The 10,861-nt window shown below is 43.1% G+C and overlaps 2 protein-coding genes across 2 annotated transcripts; one reads left to right on the forward strand and one right to left on the reverse strand.

Moving 5' to 3' along the window:
- The first annotated feature begins 3,871 nt into the window (after positions 1–3,871).
- Positions 3,872–4,762, forward strand: LOC101299591. Its single transcript, XM_004301290.1, has one exon. The coding sequence runs from the start codon at positions 3,872–3,874 to the stop codon at positions 4,760–4,762; it is 891 nt and encodes a 296-aa protein (XP_004301338.1).
- A 1,986-nt stretch (positions 4,763–6,748) lies between these two features.
- On the reverse strand, positions 6,749–9,370 carry LOC101299872. Its single transcript, XM_004301291.1, has 3 exons — positions 8,900–9,370; positions 6,918–7,223; positions 6,749–6,805 (listed from the first exon to the last, which is right to left on the reverse strand). Exons 1-3 carry the CDS (start codon positions 9,368–9,370, stop codon positions 6,749–6,751), a joined length of 834 nt encoding a protein of 277 aa, XP_004301339.1.
- Positions 9,371–10,861: the final 1,491 nt, after the last annotated feature.

A 10,861-nucleotide genomic window follows, 5' to 3' on the forward strand; every position in this document is an offset into this window, starting at 1 on the left:
GAGAGAGAGAGAGAGTTGTGGTTTTGTGTTTGGAAATGTGATGCAAGTTTTGAAGAAAAGGTAGAGGTGCTAGAGGTTGGTGATCAGCAAAGTCATGGCTCTGGCTCTGTGTGAGTTTTCAGAGCTAGAAGAGAAGTGTGCGTGTTTTATTTGGGATACCGAGGAGTTTAGATAAACTAGATTTGGGGGTCAAGCGGAAATGATCAAGTTACAGTAGACGGAATCGTTTAAGGTTTCAAATGACATTTGACAGGTACCGTAAATGTCATAAGTTTAAATCTCATTGACATATGATTAAATCTCATTGACATATAATAGAATGGGTTCAGTGAATTTAAATAAAAAAAATTACTAAAAATAAAAAATAAAACACGGTAGTGGCGGGTTTTAAATTTCTTTGGTCCCTCTGATTAGGCCACACTGCAGGTATGGTCCCTGTGCTCAAATATAGGTAATTTTAGCCCAATTCTATAGCAATGTGCAATCCTCTCTGTTTAGATATTGGGATAAGAGTAGCAGGCGGCAGGATCTGATGCGTGTGAAACAAAGACTTAAGTGAACAGACCCTAAGATCGTTCAGTATTTATTGTGATGAGAACAGGAAAAGAGTGGTTTTCAGTAGCTTGTTTTGGGAACATAGCTCATGATCAAAGATAAACAAGAGCAAGTATGATCAGTAAATGCTTTATGTTAAGTTTACCAAATCATATGTGAAGCTGTTTAGAGGTACTACAGAGACTTCTTTCTCACCTGAAACAAAAGATGCAAGCTGCAGCTTTAAGGTTACAACTATGTGGTGCAGGATCCTTTTGATGTTTACTGGCCTTTGCACAAACATGAACAATTTATCAAAACAATCAAGTGCTTCTTTTTCAAGGTTGCCAACGATCACTGTCAAAATTCTGATCCAAAGTTTTATTGTCCATGGCATAAACAACAACACTCTATTTAAGTTTAAAATCAGGAATCACTATTCTGTTATCCCTTGGGAACATCGTTTGTCCATTCCCCAATCTCTTGACCAGAATCACATATTAGGCTAGTCACAATCACTAATAAGAGAGGCACTAATCCAGATTTTGCTGCTCCCCTAAAGCTAGGAGGAGAGAGAACAAGCGTAAGACGATTTCTGATGAGAATAACGAGGATGAGCATCACAGAAAGATCGACCAAGAAAAAAAGAGAATCACATAAAAGACAATGTCTTTGCAAAACCAAAAACTTGGACCGAAAGGAGATCAGGTTCAAAAGAATGGTGAACGAGAAAATGGCAGTGCCTCCATTACTAGTACTGCCACTACACGGCAACAGGACCCACAATGCGATGATCATGAATTCATGATTACTATGTGGATGGGAACTTATGTTTTCTCCCACTGACTTGGTTGATCGATGACGATAATCATGAAATTTTGAATAATGATCAGTTTATGGCTTCTCTTGATCAATGGTATGAGGAACAATACTACTAGACTACTGCTGCTGCAACGAGTAGAACCGAGCAGCAGTAATGCATCTGTATAAGCAATCCGGATTCTACAATCTGTATGAAGTTGTAGGCTTTTATGTGCTAATCTGCAGCAGTTCTTGATAAAGTAGTTCATATCTCAACACTGCTAATCTTTATGTGCAAATTCAGTTGGATTCTACTAATCTGTATGACCAACTTGCATGCAACCAAACCTACAATTACTAGGGCTGCTCTTGCGACTTCTAGTGCTCACTACAATTCTTACAACTGAATTGAAATATATACATACATAGAGATTAGAGAATATTACAGATGATCCAAGCTGAATGCTGATATAACTATACTATTCCTCTGTAGTGAGAAAACCAACGTCAGAAAGTGGTTCTGTTCCACTTTCACCTTTGCTGATGACCAAATTTAGGTTTTAACTACTAGTGATAGAACTTTCCGAGATGAAGGCCTCAAGCTGCCACATCAATAAAAAAAATTTCAGCAACCTTTGACTTCAATTATTAGAAATTGAAGTAAAACAACAACTCAAAAAGAAACAATACACAGTTGTAAATAAACTCACCTAATCCCTATATTCAGCAAGCTTTGACGTGCCTCACTTCCGCTATCGGCCTCCAAAATGCACATGCCACCCCAGGTTCATCTTTGGTAAATGTTGCTAAAACAGACTCCACTAGTTTGTCTTCAACAGGTGAGCCTTCAACAGATGATTCAAGCCTTAACATAGAAGCATTCATCAGCCTTCAGACTATATACACAAGACATGCTGCATGTATAATCATAGATTCATGGTTCATGTATTTAGCTTTACACATGATCCATCAGTAAAAAATCTTCAGATTTACATGTTATTGTTTTGGCCACGATCCTCAGCAAGGACAGAGAGGTAACTAGTAGTACCAAAAAGTAAACTAGGGTTGCAGGGCGTGCCACCGCGCGGACGCGGGATGTGAACTGTGCGCGTTCTCGACTTCTAAACAAGCGAAAGAGAGCTCCGGTGTCACCTCGCGGGCGAGGAATTACGAGTATGCTTCTAATCACCTGTGATCGATACTCACTGCAAGAAGCGAGCAGAGCAATCTACTGGGAAAGTAATCAGGGAGAGTCCAAACGGGCTCTGAGAACTAAGGCGAGGTGCGCTTAGAACTTAGGGTTTCGAGAGTGCTCGAGGATTCGTTTGTAAGTTGTATGATTTGATTGTGTGTCTTAGAGCTGCCCCTCAAGCCCCTTTATATAGCATCCCACCGCTAACTGATGAGATAAATCACAAACCTATTCGGACTCCACAAACAGTATCCCACAAGGACACGGCTCGCCGCGAACCGTGACGCCCACGTGTCATGACAGACTCCGCTTAGGCCTCTAACACCGCCCCGCCAAGCACTGTAGACTCCTATACGAACTGAAACGAGGATCTCGCGAAGTATCAGAGTCCCTGTCGAATTCTACCTCGCGTGCTCCAGAGCTCGCCACCCTTCATGGGCTTTATTCTAAAAACTGGTGTTGGCCCAAATGCTATTCAAAACTTATCATGAGTCTTGGACCAAAATATCAACAGGGCTCAAACATTGCCCCCTAGGCCTTGAGCTTAGCCCATTTCGCAACGGATAAGCGAAAAGGCCTTGATGAATACGTTACGGGAATTCAAAATTCAAAAAGTGCTGACGTTTCGGCGTCATCGCCTCCCTTCATCATTACGATTTAACATTTCGAAACGCGCTGACGTTTCAGTCGTCATTGCGTCTCCTCATTACGGCCATTGACTGAAAAGACGTTATGGTCCGTCTCCTTTATAAACCCCAACGCGGACCCCCACTTCTCACCATCGCTTTCCAACCAATCCCTCTCCTTCCTTCTGCAAATCAGCCAACCTCAACACCGTCTCACTCCAACCCAGAAAAATGGTTCCCAAACCGGCTGTTAGAGACCCAAACCTCACCATCACGGCGGCGATCTCCTGGTCAACTGACCTCGCCCGCCGTTTCTCTAATAACCCTCCGCAAGGGACACCCATCTTCTTTCTGGAGACAGGGGAAGCCTTGCTCGGCCCGACTCCCTCACAGCCTCTTTTTGCCGCTGACCTGAACCACTATGCGGACTCAGTGCGCCGCCCAATCTTGGCCCAACGCCGCGAACCGGGCAACTTTGCTTCCTGGTTCCAATAAGCATGCTCTCACACAAACATCCAGGTTGGAGAATGGTCCGCTGCCACCGCAGAGGACCGGGCATGGTATGCGGCCCGCCTCTAGACCGATCAGACAATCTGGGAAGCAGTCGGCATTAGCGAGGCCATTGCCTTGAGTTTCACATGCCGACCGAGTGCCAATAGCTGCGGCAGCCTGCCTATGGAACAATGCCACCAACACTTTCGACTTCCCCTTAGGGCAAATGAGTGTCTCCCTGTTGGACATCGTCGCCATCACAGGCTTGCCAATCCATGCCAAGCCATACGTGCCAGGGGACTTTGCATCGACTGAGTTCACACACTCCTGTAACTTGGGAGCCCGCCGTGCCCTGAAGGGCTCGTACTCAGTCTGGAGGAACTACTATATCGGCCACGCCAAGCAGCACGAAGGAGGCATTGCATTCCTTGAATACTGGCTGGACAAGTTCATCTTCTGCGGCAGTGCCCACAAGCCCACGGGCAAATGGACGAAACTAGCCGAGGCGCTCTACAATGGGATTGAAGTTGGGCTCGGGCAGCCCGTACTGGGCGCGCTCTACCGCACTCTCCACACACTGTCCCTCAGGCTCTTCCATCTTTCTTCCGGCCCGCTGTGGGTCATGGACTTATGGATGCAGCTGTACTTCCAGCTCTTCCGGCGCTCCCCGCTGGACTTTCTACCTGAGCATCAACTCCTCGGGCTTGCCGTATGCAGGAACTCCGCGAGCCGGACTCCCTTATCCTTCTTCGCCAGCCTTTCCATTCTGTACAATCAACTTGAGCCGCCTCCTACCATAGACATGATGGTTTGCTGGCGCCACCCTGAAGCCTTGTCGGACAGCTTCTTCCCCCGCTTTGATTCGGACTCCGACGCCAAAACGACTTTCATGAGGGCGACCGCCTGCAGCGACCTTCAACTCGTCGAGGACGAACAAGGCTTCGAGCTGTACGCCCCAAATCACTTCGCCAGGCAGCTTGGCTTCTTTCAAGGGGTTCCTTATCCGCTCTTCTACTCAGTGAACAAGTACACGTCCTGGTGCAAGATTGGCGAGACAGACCGCGTCAACCCGCTGCAAAATGTCTTCCCGTTGACTCCCGCCTTGCTCGAGATCTAGCCCTCACTGGGCGTTGACCCCGCTTATCTCGCCTGGTGGCGATCTCTTTCCGACAACCATTAAAGGTATCCGAACGACGCTGTTTTTGCCGCCATCTTCTCTCCTCTGTACGACACTCTGGGCGAGTCGGACCATTCTAGACTCCCAGCGCGATCATGCAGAGGTCCCTCAACGGGCTGCGACAGGACCCAGGCCTGCGCTCCCGACAGCCCCTGCTGCTCGTCGCTCAACCGGGATCGTCATTCGAGAACGCGATCCCGCCCCTGAGGTAAGCCGCTAACTATGTAATTTCCATACCATTTCCCCTGCTTTAATTTACTCATCTCCTCCTAATTCACTCATCTCTTTTCCAGGCTGCACCTCGTCGAAGGTCTTCTAGGAGGCGTGAGGCTGCAGGAGACAAAGGCAAAGCGCCTGCTCAAGAGGAGCCCGAGGCGGACTCAGACAACGAGGTTGTCCCGCCGATTATTCAGCAAACAGGCGGCGAGAGTTCACGAAAGCGCCCCGCCGAGGACGAGGAAGACGAAACGGAGGATCAACGCTTCCAAGCAGAGTATGGCCTGGTAAGCAGCCTTCTACTTAAAATTTGTTTTCCTTAAGTTCGCAAAGGCTTAACTAACTTTGCCCAAACATGTCCGGAACCGCCATATCCGTCCCCGCCTCGACAACGTTGCAGGAAGCACCAGCACAGTGGAAGTCCCTATTCTGGAACCCATCGTGGCTGTGACCGAGGAACAAACAACCGTCCTCGAGGAGATTGAAGCACGGCCTCCTTCGCCAGACGACGCGCCGGATGACGATATCCTCTTCCTGGTGTCTGTTCTAGCTCGGGATGCAGAATCAAGCCAAGCGGCTCCGCCTCCCGACCTCACTGCATCTTCAATTGCCCCGCCAGAGGAGACAATTGTGCCTCCCCCATTGCAGCCGGACTTGGACCATGTGATCGATCAAATAGCCCCGACAGGATCCGTAGTCCCGCCGCCGGTTCCAACGATCGTGCCTTTTGCAGAAATCGAGCCAACCACTCCGGCCCCGATCAGGCCATCTGGAGAGGCGGCTTCTTCTTTGGCTCTCCGGACCGCCTGTCTCCGGGCTCGGGTTACCTCGCCTGCTGATCCAGAACCTGTTCGCTCCGCCCGGGGCTTCCTCCATGGGCTGATGCGCCAAGGCCCACTCCTGAACGTTTTTGACTTGGTGCAGCGCACGCGTGAAGCTCATGATTCCCTGGCTCGCCATCATGTATATAAGATTGATAAGTTGAATTGCAAGTTTTGGGTTGAGATTGACATGATTATGTGAACTTGAGCATGCTAGGATAATATCAGACTCATTTGTCTCTCACATGCACACATCTTTCTCATGTGATGACACATATCAACTCCCTGTTTTGAATATACATCTTTCCTTGTTATATTTTTGCTCTAAGAAATAGAGATAACAAAATTACTGTTTATTTGGAGCTTGGTCAGGTTATTCCCAAAGTAGACACTTTGGTCGTGGTGAACGATATAAAGTTATGAGAAGAAAAGGGAAGGGTTTGGTCATCCTAGTGGATTTGAACTCTAATAACTTAAGGTGCTATGTCCCTTAGGGCGTCCTTGTTACACCTAATACCCTAAAATAAACTGGCTTGGAAACTACTAGCGTTCAACTTGCTACATGGGTTTAAGTATCAAAAAGTAAGTTACAATGTTGTGTGAAAGGCCAAAAAGAAATGAAAAAGACAATATTTGATGTGCCAACACAGAGCGTATAAGGGGATAAATGATGTTATTTCTTTTGTCAATAGCTTAACACTAGAAAACAATTCCAATGATAAAAAGAACATGAAAAAGAAAACACAAAACTAATATCCTATCTAGTTCATTATTTTTATTTTTTTCTTATCAAATATTCCAGGTCCATAAGTAGACTTGAAACTCTTGATAAAAAGGGGGAACAACAACCATACAAATAATATGACTGGAACACTAGTACACAAAATACTTAACATAACAATCCATTGGCATAAGGATAAGCGCACAAGAAAACGCTATTACCATACTAACAATAGAGGAAAAAAGGAGATTAGGCCAATCATTATCTTTGTCGGTAAAGACCTGAGGAAATCATTTTCTGCATAACGTGAGGTGAGTATTCCTAAAAATGTAATTACTGAACTCGTGGAAGAAACAAGTGATATAGTATCTGAAACTATATACACCTTGAACAACTTATGATCTAGAAACAAGGGGAGGCCTGTGTTACCATCATTTCCACCAGGAACTGTAAATGCTGCAGCAAACATCATCGTAACAGTCAAAACGCCTACAACTGTACAAGAAGTAGCCGTCCCTTTTATAGAAATCTCTGCATCTTCCAACAATTTCTTGTGATTCTTGGTAAATAGTTCTCGTGCTGTCATATCATTTGAACGGTCTCGATGTTCATACATTTCAGGAGGTACAACACTCTCCACCTCCTACATTAGATAAACAAAAACTTATACACATGACCTCAAAAAAAGACTTTATGATTTAGTAAGCATCTAAATGAATATGTTATTGTAAAACAACAAAATTCAAAAGAACTCTTTTGTCAATTTCACACACACAACACTCTCCACCTCCTACATTATATAAACATAGACTTATACACTTGACCTCAAAAAGAGACTTTATGACTCAGTAAGTATCTAAATGAATATGTTATTGTAAAACAATAAAATTCAAAAAAACTCTCACACATAGAAATAGGGCCCTTCCACTAAGAGATCTCTTATTTTGATAAGTCACATATAGATAGGGCTCAATCTCTCATATAAATCACAATAAAGGATCTCTTAGTGGAAATATATATATATATGTATATTTATATACAAGCCCGTTCTGGTGTGGACTTCCCTCCGTTCTCCATCGGACGGCTCCGACAACGGCGCATCTCCACCCAAGCGGACACCAAAGGCATCCTCGATCACTTTCCCTTACCGGCGAGATCGATTTGAAGGTTCTTGGCAACAACCTCCACCCAAAACTTCAGACAAGATCGATCTCGGTTGCAAACTGGTATCCGGCGGACTCGTTGGCAAGGGAAAGTGATCGGGGATGCCTCTGATGTCCTCGGGTGGAGGTGCGCCGTTGTCGGAGCCGTCCGATGGAGAACGGAGGGACGTCCGCATTTTAAGCCCAATGTGGACGTCCTCTTCAGAACGTTTATATATATAGAGAGAGAGTTGTTCGAGAGCGGATGTCCACATGGCTCTTAATGTCCGTTCTCCATTGTCTGGCGCTAACAACGGCGCGCCTCCACCCTAGCGGACTCCAGCAACGTCTCCGACCATTTTCCCTCCTCGGCGAGTCCGCCGAACTCGAGTTTCCGGTGAGATCGACTTTGTTTGAAGTTTTGGGTGATCTCGCCGGAAAACTGGAATTCAGTGGACTCGCCGGAGAGGGTAAGTGATCGGGGACGCTGCTGGAGTCCGCTGGGGTGTCGGCGTGCCATCGTCGGCGCCGGACGGTGGAGAACGAAGGGACGTCCACACTTTAAGGTCAGTGCAGACGTGCGCCTTTGATCGGGCATGTATATATATATATATATACACACACACACACACTACGTTTCCCTTTCAGAGGAACACCGCTTTGGAATTAAAATGTGGTGCTCCTTATTTCACTCTACTTTTAGGTCACTATTTTCATATCTCCACCGTTCAGTGTCTTGAACATAGTGTGTAGATCATTCCTGCAAAGTTTTATCCAATTTAAAGATCACTTGAACTTCCGTAATTCTGATTTACACGAAGGGTTCCATTTGGATAGATTTTATTAAATTGATTCATTTAATCTTCGGTACCCAAATGATCTCCGATGATCTACACACTTTGGAGCTCTAATTTTAATCAAAATCAACTTTTCTTTGTCAGAAATTGTTCTATGATGGGAATTGGAAACTCAATTCTTCTGCTTGTTCTCTTTCTTCTGTTTATCACTCTAAACAATAACGGGCAAAAAGAGCTTCGTAATTAATCAATTGATTAAACAATAACGAACCGTTGAGCATGTAATATAGAATTTATAATCAGTGTTCCAGTAAAAAGTTTAGATTGAGAATTAATATATGCATGATGTGTATGTGTAACTGTGTAATAGAAATTCTGACCTTAAACCATTGGAGTTCTCTTTGCATTTGTAAAGATGCATCTTGAATATGAACAAATTGTGGAAGTGAGGATAAGTTCGCGGCACAATGTAGCAGATTATAGTCCCCCTTCACGAGATAAATTCCAATATCACGTCTTTCTTTTTCCTCAAGCTCGTAGATAAGACTATAAACTTCCTTCTGACGAGATTCAATGGCAAAATGAAACATGCCTTTGACTCTTTTCTCTTCAAGTAGTCGGCCCAAGAGTTTTGAATTTTCTTTGCAAATCTGTAGGACAAACTCAAAATACCCTTGCTGTATAGCTCTAAAGATAGAAGTCTGTACCATATCAAGTTGATCTTGTGAGAGATCATCATCTTTTGTCACTTCAGCCATACATTCCAAAATTTCAAAGATCCATTTATGTGTCGATTTCATTTCATACAAACTGTCGATTCCTAGGTTGTCATTAAAAACAATATCAACCATGTTTAAAGCATTGCCTTATAAATCACAGATGAGAAATTTAAAAATAAGAAATGTGGATATAGTGTACCACAAATTTTACGGAGACCTTCAACAAATCTTCTAAATAAATTGATAATTGCATTGCAAATTCAAATGTGTTGGTGAAAGTTATGTGAAGAACATGTAAATTGTGGTCCTGAATTAGGGATGGCAATAATCCCCAGCGGGTAGGGTACCCACGGGTATTCGACCCTAACGGGGAAGATATACGGGTATAAACGGGTAACGGGGATGGGGATCCTTAGTATTCGGATTCTTAAATCGGGTACGGGGCGGGTATGGTATTTTGATATTCGTCCCCATCCCCACCCATTAAGGATGAAAATATTATTATATATAATTATATAATTTATTATTATATATATTTATATATAATTTATAAATAAATATTTATGTAAAAAAATTTGTAATTCTCTTAATAAACATTTAATGGACCTTCCTTTTTATTATATATTTTTTATTCTCTTAATGAAATTTACCGGTATTGTTATGTTTTAACCAAGACTTGTATTTATTTTTATTGGATTGAAGTATGAAACTTATTTATTTTGGTATTTGATTTTAATTTCATACTTTTATATAATTGTATTTCGTATTTAAAAAAAAAATTAATTTAATACATAATTGTTAACGGGTACGGGTACGGGTATGGAAACGTAATCCCCAAAGGGTACGGGTACGGGGAATCTCCATTATCTAATTACGGGTACGGGGACGGGTACGGGGATGAAAAATGTAAAAAGGTATGGGTACGGTATTTTGATCCCCGTACCCTACCCTACCCATTGCCATCCCTATCCTGAATACCAGAGAAAAACATAATGTGAATAATGAATTAAATAGATGTGAGAAAAAATTTAAAACAAGCGTATGAATTAAATAGATGTGAGAAAAAAAATTAACACAAGCATGCGGTTACTATGGATAGTGGGAAACATTATTTCTTCTTACGTTTTCAACTTTAATTATGTTATTTATCTTCTTATATGTCCAACATTAAACGTTGAGGTTCATAATTGTAAATCATAATTTTAAATATTTTAATGATTATCAACTTTCACTAAAAATTTGCAAAAGTGATAGTCATATAGACCTTAGTACCGAACTGTAGAGATGTCGATATAGATTAAACGGTTGATTTTATAAGTGATCTTTTAAAAGGATAAAAAACAAAGTAATCCCCTCACTAGCTAAAGGATCCATCTGAGAGATGTACACACATGTTCAACGTACCTTGGGAAATGAGATCCCTTTTATTTTGATGATTATCTTCTGATGAGAACATTTATAGAAACATCATGAATGTTCAGTTGAGCAACTTCTCCACTGTGTATACCTGTTACATACAAAATCATAGAACCACAACTAAATTACAGTAAATCATTGATTTGAAACATTGACGGTGATATCTTAGATACCTAATGAAGGCAACTAGGAGGCACGGCTGCCGCA

Source organism: Fragaria vesca, linkage group LG5 (genome assembly GCF_000184155.1).
Source record: "Fragaria vesca subsp. vesca linkage group LG5, FraVesHawaii_1.0, whole genome shotgun sequence".
NCBI classification, from domain to species: domain Eukaryota; kingdom Viridiplantae; phylum Streptophyta; class Magnoliopsida; order Rosales; family Rosaceae; genus Fragaria; species Fragaria vesca.